Raw genomic sequence first — 14,000 nt, 5'->3', positions numbered from 1 at the left:
TTTGATCCACGTCCCACCGTCAAAAAAAGCAATTGACGACTTTAGTTGTCATTGGCACTCTACGTTACTATTTGAATTGACGACTTTAGTCGTCCATGGCACTCAATGAGTTAAGAAGAAGGAGCCTTCTCAACTCCTTCTTAACTCCTTAAGAAGCTTCTTTGTTGGGAAACTCAGCCAATGTGTGATGCCCGCCGGCTTCACTGTAGCGAGGCTGGTCCACACCAAATGGCGATTCTTTCGATTTATATGTATGTGTGATAACATACATACCGTAACGTGCATTCATTTATCAGACACTAATAACCGCACGTGGCATCTGACATACATTTATGATAGCCTGTCGATACATACCGCTTAACATCATCTACACACACACACACTCAAATACACCTATAAAAGGTGAGCGTTAAGCCAGGCATGCTCCTTTATCGACCCGCACAACATGCCTGAAAGAGCATTGACCATGCTATCCCAGTGGGACTGGAGTCAATATACAGCAACAGTAGCGATGATTGATTGATCCCCTGCTACCCTACTCTCCTTCACTCCTCCATCTCATCATGCCCTCCTTCCATGCCCCACCTCCCCTACTCCCCCCAGACTCCATTTCTCTGCCCATCCCTTCAAAGCCCAGAGTGCCATCTCACTGAACCCCCTCGAACCCCTCCCTCTGCTACAGCTTCACTGCAATTGCTGCATTATTTATAGCGTATGGAAGGCGCTATGGTTGTCAGAAGTATCGATAGTACAAATTTGAAGGATACAATACTTTTTTTACAATACTCATTTGCAACAGTATCGATACCAGCAGTGCTTTCTCCTAATGAAAAATCTAACATGATACTACTGATTTTTACCCCCCTATCATCTGTGGGTTGTTGCTTCAACAAGCTACAAATGTTCTGATGCAAAGTTTTAACGAGTTTTATTGGGCCTAGATTATGGAGAAGCGTGCGTCTCTGTCTATTCACCAAGGCCAATGGCCTCTAGACTTCCTTTCATCCCTGGCATTCTTTGCCGCTATTATTTCTGTTTGTGTGTAATTTTTTCTGTTTGCCTCATTATGTACAGTGTCCTTGGGTTTCATGAAAGGCGCTTTATAAATCTAATGTATTATTATTATTATTATTATCATTATTATTACTAGAAACAGAGCGCGCTCCTTTCTAGCCTACCGTGCCTCATCGTTGTCCTCCTTCCCCTAGTCATCACTCATGCCCTACAAAGCCAAAAGGGTAACTCGCCAGAGTGTAGAACTGAGAAAAATGACGTATGAGCTGGTGCCTCGGGGGTTAATGTCGTATGAGCTGGTGCCTCGGGGGTTAATGTCATATGAGCTGGTGCCTCGGGGGTTAATGTCGTATGAGCTGGTGCCTCGGGGGTTAATGTCGCATGAGCTGGTGCCTCGAGGGTTAATGTCGTATGAGCTGGTGCCTCGGGGGTTAATGTCGTATGAGCTGGTGCCTCGGGGGTTAATGTCGTATGAGCTGGTGCCTCGGGGGTTAATGTCGTATGAGCTGGTGCCTCGGGGGTTAATGTCATATGAGCTGGTGCCTCGGCGGTTGAAGTCATATGAGCTGGTGCCTCGGGGGTTAATGTCGTATGAGCTGGTGCCTCAGGGGTTAATATCATATGAGCTGGTGCCTCGGGGGTTAATGTCGTATGAGCTGGTGCCTCAGGGGTTAATGTCGTATGAGCTGGTGCCTCGGGGGTTAATGTCATATGAGCTGGTGTGTCAGCGGTTAATGTCGTATGAGCTGGTGCCTCGGGGGTTAATGTCGTATGAGCAGGTGCCTCGGGGGTTAATGTCGTATGAGCTGGTGCCTCGGGGGTTAATGTCGTATAAGCTGGCACCTCCGGGGTTAATTTCATATGAGCGGTGTCTCGGGGGTTAATGTCGTATGAGCTGGTGCCTCGGGGGTTAATGTCGCATGAGCTGGTGCCTCGGGGGTTAATGTATGAGCTGGTGCCTCGGGGGTTAATGTCGTATGAGCTGGTGCCTCGGGGGTTAATGTCGCATGAGCTGGTGCCTCGGGGGTTAATGTCGTATGAGCTGGTGCCTCAGGGTTAATGTTGTATGAGCTGGTGCCTCGGGGGTTAATGTCGTATGAGCTGGTGCCTCGGGGGTTAATGTCGTATGAGCTGATGCCTCGGGGGTTAATGACGTATGAGCTGGTGCCTCGGGGGTTAATGTCATATGAGCTGGTGCCTCGGGGGTTAATGTATGAGCTGGTGCCTCGGGGGTTAATGTATGAGCTGGTGCCTCGGGGTTAATGTATGAGCTGGTGCCTCGGGGGTTAATGTCGTATGAGCTGATGCCTCTGGGGTTAATGTATGAGCTGGTGCCTCGGGGTTAATGTATGAGCTGGTGCCTCGGGGGTTAATGTCGTATGAGCTGATGCCTCGGGGGTTAATGTATGAGCTGGTGCCTCGGGGGTTAATGTTGTATGAGCTGGTGCATCAGGGGTTAATGTATGAGCTGGTGCCTCGGGGTTAATGTATGAGCTGGTGCCTCGGGGGTTAATGTCGTATGAGCTGATACCTCGGGGGTTAATGTATGAGCTGGTGCCTTGGGGGTTAATGTCGTATGAGCTGGTGCCTCCGGGTTAATGTATGAGCTGGTGCCTCGGGGGTTAATGTCGTATGAGCTGATGCCTCGGGGGTTAATGTATGAGCTGGTGCCTCGGGGGTTAATGTATGAGCTGGTGCCTCGGGGGTTAATGTCGTATGAGCTGATGCCTCGGGGGTTAATGTATGAGCTGGTGCCTCGGGGGTTAATGTCGTATGAGCTGATGCCTCGGGGGTTAATGTCGTATGAGCTGATGCCTCGGGGTTAATGTATGAGCTGGCGCCTCGGGGGTTAATATCGTATGAGCTGGCGCCTCGGGCGTTAATGTCATATGAGCGGGTGCCTCGGGGGTTAATGTTGTATGAGCTGGTACCTCGGGGGTTTTTCCCTGTTATTATTATTATTATTATTATTTGTTCATTTTTATGCCTCGATGTGTTTTATTTTATGTCATCCCCCACCCCCCCATGGTGTCAAAAATGGTAGTTTTGATATTTTCCTGGGTATCGTACCCTAGGCAGGCACGATCGATGCGGGGTGCAGGTGGGGAAACGTTTTCCATTTGAATACCAATGAGTGGTATGTGGCTCTCACCTGGTCATTATTTGATGTTGGGGGATCAGAAGGAGGCATGTGTGTTTGAATGGGACTAAGGTAGGAGTTGTGCTTCACAGCGAACTCCCATCTGGAGCCTTTATAAAGGCCCATATTTTAATGAGCCAAACACAGAAAGGGAGAGAGGAAGAGAGGTCAGCTTTAAACACAGTGATTAGCAGTTCAAAGACAACAACTGGGGCTCCCTCTATCCTCTCCTCTTGGCCGTCCCTCCGCTCACACTCATCCCTCTCATCTTCAAACAGCCTGGGTGCAGTGTGGAGGAGGGCTGCCCTCTCCTGGGTCGACCTACGGGGAGCATTGATGGCAGGAGGACGGAGTGCAGCTTTGTTGCCTGCCTGGCCTCTCCCCTCGCTGGGCACTGATTAAATCAAGGCCCTGGTGCGAGGCCTTCTGCTGGGGCAGCGGTGCGCTTTTACCACTGGTGGGCCCTGGATGTGTCCCAGAGTGAAGATGTTGCTTGTTTTCACAATCTGTGCTAAATGCTCATTCTTCCTGCCACAGTTCAAAAACACACCTTTTGTTTGTCATGTTTATTTCGAATATGTATGTAAACAAAACGGAGACGATATACGGGGCCTTCAGAATTACACGTTAACAAGTCGATTGAGATAGTATTATGAAATGAAGATGAAGGGGTAACGAACGTAGACATATTCGAAAAGGAGTGAGAAGATAGACATCCCATGCCTGCTGGCGTCTCCTAACGTTGTTACTCTTAACCTGCTGGATGTCCGATATAAGATCATGTTGTTCCTCTTAACCTGCTGGATATCAGATATAAGATCATGTTGTTCCTCTTAACCTGCTGGATGTCCGATATAAGATCATGTTGTTCCTCTTAACCTGCTGGATGTCCGATATAAGATCATGTTGTTCCTCTTAACCTGCTGGATGTCCGATATAAGATCATGTTGTTCCTCTTAACCTGCTGGATGTCCGATATAAGATCATGTTGTTACTCTTAACCTGCTGGATGTCCGATATAAGATCATGTTGTTCCTCTTAACCTGCTGGATATCAGATATAAGATCATGCTGGATTCTGATGCTCTGCAATATGGCGGCCATGGGAGACTGGACCTGGACACAGAGTTCTTCACAGAGGCCATGGCCTTCAAGGGCAGGACACACTCGATAAAGGTGAGGGGAAAACTCAATGTTCATTTAGCCGAGTCAAATATTGGGTTGAAAACCTGATTAGGCTACTGTTGCTATGCTATTGTTTGTTTTGAGACACACACACAGAACCAAAGAACCAAAAAAAAAAAGAAATTAAAAAAAGTTAAGCGCTAAGAAAAATATTATTATTTTTATGTGTAAACTTTTGAGAGATTCTCACTCCGACCTGCAGAGCTGCAGTGAGTGGTTGCTATGCCCCAGGTCCTGTTCTGGACGGCTTGACAGGAAGAGAGGGGGGGGGGGGGGGGGTTGCATTCAGGGAGAGTAATAATTTATCCTTATGTAATGACTTAGAAATCAAGGTGCTGCTGAAATATCTGTACTGTGGCTGACGGAAGAGAACAAACCCCTGAAGGACTTTGTGAAACATGCGCTGTCAGGAAGAGAGGCACCCTGGGGAAAGAAGCATTGTGAGATAAAGGGATGAGATAGAAACAAGACTAGGTTGAACCTAGGACGGTGTGTGATAACACTAAAGCCGGCAATGTACTTGCTTTTGGCGATGCGTTGGCGTGCGTATCATGCAGTGGAGCGTCAGTCGTGCATGACCTATCACAATTCAGCCCATTCCGACCTGGGGGGGTGGGCGTGAGGTGGTTTCCAGGACTTTCTCTAGGTGGTTCCAGGACTTTACTTTGCCCATGACCTTCCCCGGATCATAACCCACCGCCATGCAAAGGTTCAGCCCAATCTGATGTGGGGTGGATGTGTGCATTAAAGACACACACGGAGACAATTGTGTAGGTGGCCATTAAATCTGATCGAGGGGGCTTGATTTTTCACTTCCCCTGTGACCAATCACAGTCCAACTGGCTGCCCCATATCCCACACCCACCACACCATAAATGGTCTATGCAAATCACATGAAGACTGACGCACTATGTAGGCGTGAGTCTATCAATGCGACTTTACGGCAAGTCATAGCAACCAAGGGAACTCTAAATACAGACAAATATAGCCTAATACAAGGCCGTAATGGCAATATACATTGAGAATGACAAATCCACCCCCCAATATCTAAGAATGAAAAAATGTGTCCCCCCCCAATAAATTGATGTAAAAAAATAAGAAAACATAGATTTAATGCGCGACACAGCTGCTCGTGGTCTAGTGGCATTGCCATGGAGCCAGCGCTCCTAGGGGAGAGCAGAGCAAGGAACTAACCATTCTACATAAAAACTGATATTGATGTGATGGGTATATATACCACTCTCCATGTGTGTATCACTTAGGGTGTCGAGTCATAGTCTATTTTTTATTTGTCTTTATTGAATGTTTCAAAACTGCATGTTTAACTAAGAATAGGCTAATGATTATTTCCACCCACCACTCATTTAATAGGCCTGTTTGGAAGGAACAGGGCATGCTGGGTGAAATATCCAAATGTGTTTGTCCAATGTGGTCCAATGGCATTGCTCTTTGTCAGAACTTGCTTGGATGTCCTGATGTTGGTTTAATGGCAAAAGTAAACACATAAGTTAATAGCAGACATCAGGGTTCAGCAAGCCCAGATTGCAGTCCTCAAAGAGGAAGGGGAACAGAGAAGGATGAGCATACTGCTAAACTGACGACATTGGATTAGGTTTTGGTTGGCTTTGATAGCTTGTTTAGCTCAAGTGCTAATGTAGCAATGTTGGTTCAAATGGACGTTCATTAGGAGCAGAGCATTTTTATTTCTACATATCCACAACAACCACAATAGGGCCTGTGTCCACCTAGCGTCTTTTTCCGACGTTAAACGCTGGGAGTGCACTTGGGAACGCTGATCCCAGCGCACAATATAACAAGGAAGCAGTCTGAAAATAACATTAGTTCAGTGCGGTAGTAGCTTGATAGCTAACAGCTAGCAAGCTAACAACACAGGTAGGCTACGTTATTAAAAGCAGTAAGCACAACACTCACCAGAAATATGAAGTGTCTAGCCAATCTGCTCCCACAACTGAGCCGTTCTGTCTCTGTTGCGATCGTTTTTCCATTATGATTAGCTGCCAGAAAGGAGCAGCCGACACCAGCGTCTTTCTGAAAAGTTAAAATATTTTCAGCTGGGAGCGCTGGGAGCCGGCGCACAAAAACGCCGGAACGCTCTGAAAAAAGACGCTGGGCGCTGCGCACTTTCTATAGATGTCCGTGTGCGCCCGCATACGCTCTCCCCCCATTGGAAACAACTGAAAAAAGACGCTGGACCTGAGGAAAAGACGCTAGGTGGACACAGGCCCTTAGATGTATTTTCGCGTTGGAAATAATTTGTGTGGGATAAGGTGCGCATGTGTGCACTTCTCAGTGACTTATCTTCGCCACTAAGCAACTGGGGGCGCTGGATTTAAAGATGGGTCAGGGTTTGCGTAGATTATTTGCGTAAATTGTCTTCTTTTGAACCATTTTATTTATTTTTTTACATCACTACGTCTGTGTGGGATACCTTTGCAACATGATACTGTCATGTCATGTGTATTATAATATTGCGTCATAGCAGAAAAAGCCGTTTCGGCATGCTTTTTTGTGTGCTGGCTTTTTCTGCTGTGACTTCATCTTGCATGTAACCTGACTCCGCCAGATGGGGCGGTATTGAGTTCACAAATTCACAATCCCACCTACATCTGATATCGGCTCAAGATTGGAGTTTAAACCGGCCCGCGCCCAGGCGACCCAATCAAATAAAACTAAACATGGCAGATATAGTCTTATATTCTTATATTAAAGAATACATCAAAACATGTCTGAAATAACATCTCATACCAAATCTTCATAATGGCCTAAACACATCTAATGAAACAACAGGTTAATTAAATCACTTGTCTTGGGTGAATTAAGAGAGTTACTCGAGATTTAATAATATAATAATGTAAGAAGATAAATGACTCACTCCTACTGATAGCATAATCATTATGTAACTTGACAAAGTATAAAGTAAATTTAGTAAACTCTATATAAAACGACACAGGGACAGAGCAAGGGCTAGGTTACTCATTCCGCTTCGACACGGTCAATTAGTTTTACGACCTCTGGTTTGGAGAGGATCGGCCCAGTCCCAACCAGAGCACTGTATTTCTTGATTTCTTTACAAAAGCAACTTAAATGCATGTCATCATTATGGAATACATACAGTTAACTCCAATCACAATGGCTGAGTAGTTTGATACCAAACATGAATAAGAAAACATTTCACAATACCTTGAGATATGTTTAATATCAACATTCGGAGCGTCATCACATGATTGCATGCATAGGTTTTATTTCTGTTATTCAATGCGAACGTGTGTTGGTCTTTCCTCAAGGAGAGAACTTTTATTTGAAATGTTTTCTCACTATAGTCCTTTAGAGGTCGGCATAAGAGCTGTGTGTGTGTGTGTGTGTGTGTGTGTGTGTGTGTGTGTGTGTGTGTGTGTGTGTGTGTGTGTGTGTGTGTGTATATACCGTATTTCCCCAAATAGTAGCCCGGGCGTTTAATACGCAAAATCGATTTGGACCCCAGGCGTTTAAAAGAACCAGGCGGGTATTTGCTGCAGGCGTTTATTTATTTTTGCACCGACCTGCACCAGGCCATTATTCGGTGACAGTTCCTGTCCAACATGTTTTTTAGTGCAAAGGTCCTCACTCTCATCAACTGCCACCGTCAGCCCACACACCTTGGAGGATACCAAAAATCAGCAATCAGCCGTGGCTACCTACCGTGTAGCCCACACACACACACACACAAACACACACACACACACACACACACACACACACACACACGTCGTCTTCTACTTCTCTCGCACCCGAATAATAGATGCCATGGTTACACTAAATGGGGCATTTGGCACTTCAACAATGCACTTGCAAATACTGTAAGATGACGTTGACCGACGCAATTCTATCAACACCAGCAAATAGGCTACGACCAGTCTGAACATAGCCACATCCCAAACACAACACTACAACAACTTGCAAAAACACTACACACACCACGGCGGGTGCTGATTAAACATAGTCACACACAATCATTAGGCACGTAATCGGTATAAATATAACACAATCTCAGTCTTACCATTGACGAGTCTATTTCCAATAGCGCCTATCTCTTGAACTCATCTGGGACTTCAGTTCAAGTGAAGACCACGGTAGCCGTTGTCAACAGAACTCTTTACATAATCCAAACATCGTGGAAATGCTTCCATGCCATCGATTTCCCTGCATTGCTTTTGGTAGCGTAAGTTGAGCTCCCTCGATTTGCGTTTTCTTTTCACGTGTTTCTTCCTGCTGTTTCATGTATTGCGCGACACTGGTGTTGCCTTCAAGTGCTGTCAGCAACGTAGTAATTTTGGGGTTACCTTAAGAAAATGCAAATAATGGCCCCGGCGTTTACTCGGACCGGCGTTTAATACGCAAAATGGGGTCAGACCCCCGGCGGCTATTAGGGGCCTGGCGCGTATTTGCTGCCGGGCTATTATTTGGGGAAATACGGTATATAAGATGGCTTTCCACAGCAACGGTCAATAGTGGGATTGCGATGGGCGGCCCTTAGCGGCAGTGCCCTTGGAAAATAGTTTCCAACAATCCAACTTGCTGTTTTCAGCGTGTAGCAACAAGCTAGCGTGTAGGTTTCTGACGTTAGCTTGCTAGCTATTTAGCGTTGTTGTTTTCACTGAGGCAGCAGGGCACTATTTACAGCGACACATGGGGAGGAGGGAGCGGAAGCCGCTCTGATTGACATGGTCGGAGCCAATGACAGAGTTTGTAGCCGGAAGCGGACATCCGGCTGCCACCGAAACAGTCGCTCCAATGGGAGAGCAGCTGTAGAGCAGGGGAGGGCTTATCCCAGTTATGGAGACCTGCGGCGCCAGACTCCTCGGACGGAAGGGAGAGGAGGCTGGCCAGCGAGACTACTGTGCATATGAAAATATTCCATACTTCATGCGAATGTCCAGATGATCATTTTACTCTACACACATGTTGTGTGGGAGCTAGAGCTTGGTCATCTTGTGTGGGAGCTAGACCTTGGTCAAATAGTATTTTACACATATTTTTTCTTCTTCTTTTTGGGTTGTTCTCCCATTTTCTTCCAATTGTACTTGGCCAATTACCCCTGCTGTCCCAGTCGTTGCTCCACCCCCTCTGCCGATCTGGGGAGAGTTGTAGACTAGCACCATGCTTCCTCTGATACATGTGCAGTCGCCAGCCGCTTCTTTTCACCTGACGGCAAGAAGTTTCACCGGCAGGACATAGCACGTCGTGCTACGTTTACCTCTACACTACCCAGACACCCCAGATAATGGATTATTTTAATTTGAAGATGTATGTAGTACTAAATCAATCTGATTGCCTGCATACGAATGTCAGATAAGTCTTTACTTTTCTGTAACTGTCCGAACTTCATCATTTGTATTGCATTTTGTTCTATTTAGCCCTCTCTGAATTAGCTCCCCTGTCGTCATCTTTTAAACATCCCCATTGAAAATTCTCTTTTTTCAGTGTTCTCCACAGTAATTCTCCCAAACACACCGTCTCCTCAGCCTTCCCTCTCTGCCAAACGAGGAGTTTAGTGAACACATCCGACACTAACCTCAGCACCATGATGATCATGGAAGGGATGAGAGCATAGCAAAGGGAGGAGATGAGAAGCAGGGAAGGCTTGTCTCTTCCTCCCTGCTCGGCTGTCCGCTGATGTGTGGCTTTGGAGAGTGTTTGCATTGATCATTAGGAGATCCTCGACTCTCCTCCTCCTCAGACGTTTGTTAGCATCGTCTCTCCGCATCGTGAGCCCGGCACACGCAACACCTTTCCCATTCACTGTGCGTCTTTCACACACACACACACACACACACACACACAGACACACACGCACACACGTACACACAGACACACACACGCACACACGTACACACACGTACGTGCGAATATGACAGGAAATGAATATTTCAGTAGTGAGCCGCAGGTGTACGAGCAGCAGCAGCCATCTCTTCTTCTCCAGACTTCTTCTTGAGCACATCATTTATTTAGTGGTTCCAGGCTTCAAAGTGGGTTTAAACATGGTCGTTTTTCTCCCTGTGTTCTTCTTAATCAGCCACATTGTCTCCTCCACCTCCGTTCTCAGCCTTCGTTTCCATCTCCGTCGCTCGCAGGTGGCTTTGGGGAAGCTCTCGTCGAGAGGGGGGGGGGGGGGGGGGGGTGTGTGAAAGTGTGTTTCATCTCTTGACGGGGTTATGGATCAGGATCAGGGCATATTCGTTTTTTTTCTAAATCCTTAATATGAGTCCAATACCCTAAGAGCAGTGTTGGGCAAGTTACTTATAAAATGTAATATACGTACATATTACTAGTTACTTTCATTTGAAAGTAATAAGTTACTTTACAATATGACTGTCTGTGTAGAGTAACTTGTTACTTATTACACTACTTTTGCATTACTTTCACCAAAACAACAGCAGCAGCAGAATGACATCGCTGCCCCGGAACCATCCCAAAAAATAATTTCAACCGCCTTCAAGTCACAGTGTAAACAATCCAAAAATCTAAATGTTATCCTTTTCCTTTGTTATTGTCATCTATAGTGGTTATTTGCATAAAAACACACAGTTTGATTAGGAAATGATTGTATCTTTTTTAAATATGTGCTTTGATTTAATAAAATGTAACTCAATTTGTAACTTGAGTTACTTGACAAAGTAACTGGTATAATATTACTGAAATCCTATAAGTAATAAGTTATATTACTGAGTTACTACTAAAAGTAAGATATTACATGTAATATGTTACTTTTGTAACAAGTTACCCCCAACACTGCCCAAGAGGGAGTTCAGTACACACACACACACATTTTAATACCTTTATTTGTGTTCACATTTAGACAAAAAATCCTTGAACACAAACAATAATAGATGCACAATCAATGGGAAATCTTATAGTGACAGATGTATCTAGTCTGAATCTATGGATAAAGGAAACAGCGCCTCCTCCAAATGTGGCGACCGCCAATTATTGCAGAAATAGAGGAGAATTTGGCCAGAGCCTTGGCTCTCAGGCCACTTACGACCAGCCTATGGACATTACCAAGGCTTCCACACACACACACACACACACACACACACACACACACACACACACACACACACACACACACAGACAATGGAAGAGAGAAAGTGTCAGAAGAGGGACAGTCTGTGAGATGCATGCATGCAAAGAGTGTGTGTGTGTGTGTGTGCGTGTGCGTGTGCGTGTGTGCGTGTGTGTGCGTGCGCGCGTATGTGTGTGTGTGTGCGCGTGTGTGCATGCGTGTGTGCGTTGCGTGCGTGTGTGTGGGTGTTGGCAGTCCTTATAGAGTCTCCTTGCCTGGGCAGGTTGTCTAACTATGGTGAAGTCTCCCAGTGATTAGGCTTTGATGCCACCTTGAGTGATAGATGAGAGAGGAGGAGGAGGAGGATGGTTAGAGGAGAGGAAAGTTGATGTTGCTGACACAGTAGTTGGGAGAGAACTTTCTACCTCTTACTTAAATAGAAAAAAATTCTTTGCCACTTTTCCATCTGCTGCACTCCTAAAACTCTGCACACAAAAACCAGAAGAGAGGGAGAGTGTAGAAGACGAGAAGGGGCACAAGCCGCAGGGAAGCAGTTGAGTCTGTGGAACGACGGGTAATGGCAAATTTTATTCTAATGCGTGAAGGAGGCAGTTGGAGGTCAGTGCCAGTTTAGTATTCACCAACAAGAGATGAGGGGAGTTGGCAACACACACAGAGACACACACACACACACACACACACACACACACACAGAGACACACACACAATATTCAACCCTCAGATCATGGCTGGATGAGCACTGCCATGTGACACAAGCAGAGAAGAGATGCACAGATACTCTCTCATTCACACACACACACACACACACACACACACACACACACACACACACACACACACACACACACACACACACACACACAGGCACACACACACACACACACACACACACACACACACACACACACACACAGGCACACACACACACACACACACACACACACACACACAGCACATTAATTAGAAATGCAGCAAGAGAAAGTAATACGTTTACAGCACTGTGGCTCCTGCCTTACATTGCTGGCTTGCTGGGGAAGCTAAGCAGCCGCTGTGATCAGTTCTTGGACGGGAGACCATTGGTGCTGGAAGTGGTGCTGGAGGGCCAGTAGGAGGTGCTGCTCCTCCCTCTGGTCTTCTTGAATAATATCCCCATCCCCCAAAGCCAGGGCAGAGACAGGGACTCTCTGCCCTGTCAGTGAGTGAGTGTAACGGTGTTGTTGATAGTCGTTGCAGCAGCCCATGTTAAGGGCTTAATGCCCGGGGGTGGATTTGAGCCGCCGACCTCCTGCTTCCAAAGCGCACGCACACACTAACCACTACAACAAGAGAGCTAGCTCCCTTGGCGGAGCTGATTAGCCGGCCTTTATACTGGGAGTAGGGCTGGGTTAAAAAAATCGATTCTCCGATTTTTTATCGATTTTTATTTTAATCCTTTGATATCGATTCATATGTCCAGAGATCGATTATTTTTTATTAAAAAACAAAAACAAAAAAAACATAGGCTATACTATTATAGGCTGTGTGTGGTAGTTGAAACAGTTTAAAGTTGACGTTTATGTTTGTAGTTGAAACAAAAACATAAATACTGTAGGCTACATAAATGGAAATGTTTGATCATTAATATCTACTTTTAGAAATTATATAGGCTGAAATCAAATCACTGTGCATAATTGTGAAAGTGTCTTTATTGACAGATGAAAAGGCTGTTATTTACCCTTTGTCACCACCTGTAGCCTGTACTACGAATGTTGGATAAGAAGATCCAGGATCTGTCCCTTGATCTGGTTTGTCTAAACCAGATCAGCCAATTGTAGTTAACTCGTACTACGAACGTCGATTGGCACTCGTTAACGCGAACCAGGTTTTTCTAATCTAGCTGACAGCTCGTGCACATGAAAATGCCCGTGCACTGGAGCTCGTGCCCGCAAAAGAGGCGTGGTTTTTAACAACTGCCAATCAGAGTGCAATATGGACTGCTCCAACTCCTACAGCGCCAGACACGCCTATTTCCTCATTGAATGAAACCGCAAATGCAAATCTGCGTTGGATATTATTACTGTTCCCGAATGACTGTCTAAAGTGACCACTTTTATCCACACCAGTCATTTCTTTGAAGAGCGGTTTCGTAGGCTATCTACAGCTCTCTATCTACAGTCTTTTGTGGAAGCAATGTGTAATCTATCTCAGTCCAAAATCCGTATGTAGCTATGGACCATTTAGGCTCAATGAATAATAATGATCCGTGTCTGTACTTTGTTCAGTATATTGTATTTCAATTTGTAACCGTCAAATAAAATAAAATAAAATAAAATAAAATAAAATCAATGTGTTTAGTCGCAGTGATTGAATAATTCCTATAGGCTAATCAATAAAAAAAAGAATGATAATAAAATAAAATAAATGCTTCTGAACTGAATCGACACGGTACGTGCGGGCATAGATTTCATTTATAAAAAATAGCCTATTTTGTGGTCACATATTGTCAGCAGAGTCGCATATCTCCATATTTCATATAATGATGCTGGAAATATGAAGTTCAATCGCATCATACAGGCCAAAAGCAACAGGAGTAGCCTAG

General features: G+C 45.4%; 1 protein-coding gene across 1 annotated transcript in view; it reads left to right on the top strand.

The window, feature by feature from the left end:
- The window catches only part of gbe1a (glucan (1,4-alpha-), branching enzyme 1a), a 308,612-nt gene that overhangs the window by 288,512 nt on the left and 6,100 nt on the right, over window positions 1-14,000 (top strand). The window contains exon 15 of the mRNA XM_083635195.1: window positions 4,212-4,329. Within this exon, the coding sequence (XP_083491321.1) occupies window positions 4,212-4,329 (118 nt within the window). The remainder of the gene's footprint in view (window positions 1-4,211; window positions 4,330-14,000) is intronic.

The sequence above is a fragment of the Poromitra crassiceps genome (genome assembly GCF_964638095.1).
Source record: "Poromitra crassiceps genome assembly, chromosome: 1".
Classification (NCBI taxonomy): Eukaryota; Metazoa; Chordata; class Actinopteri; order Beryciformes; family Melamphaidae; genus Poromitra; species Poromitra crassiceps.
Note: the sequence above shows the minus strand (reverse complement) of the source record. Positions and strands in the feature narration are given on the sequence as shown.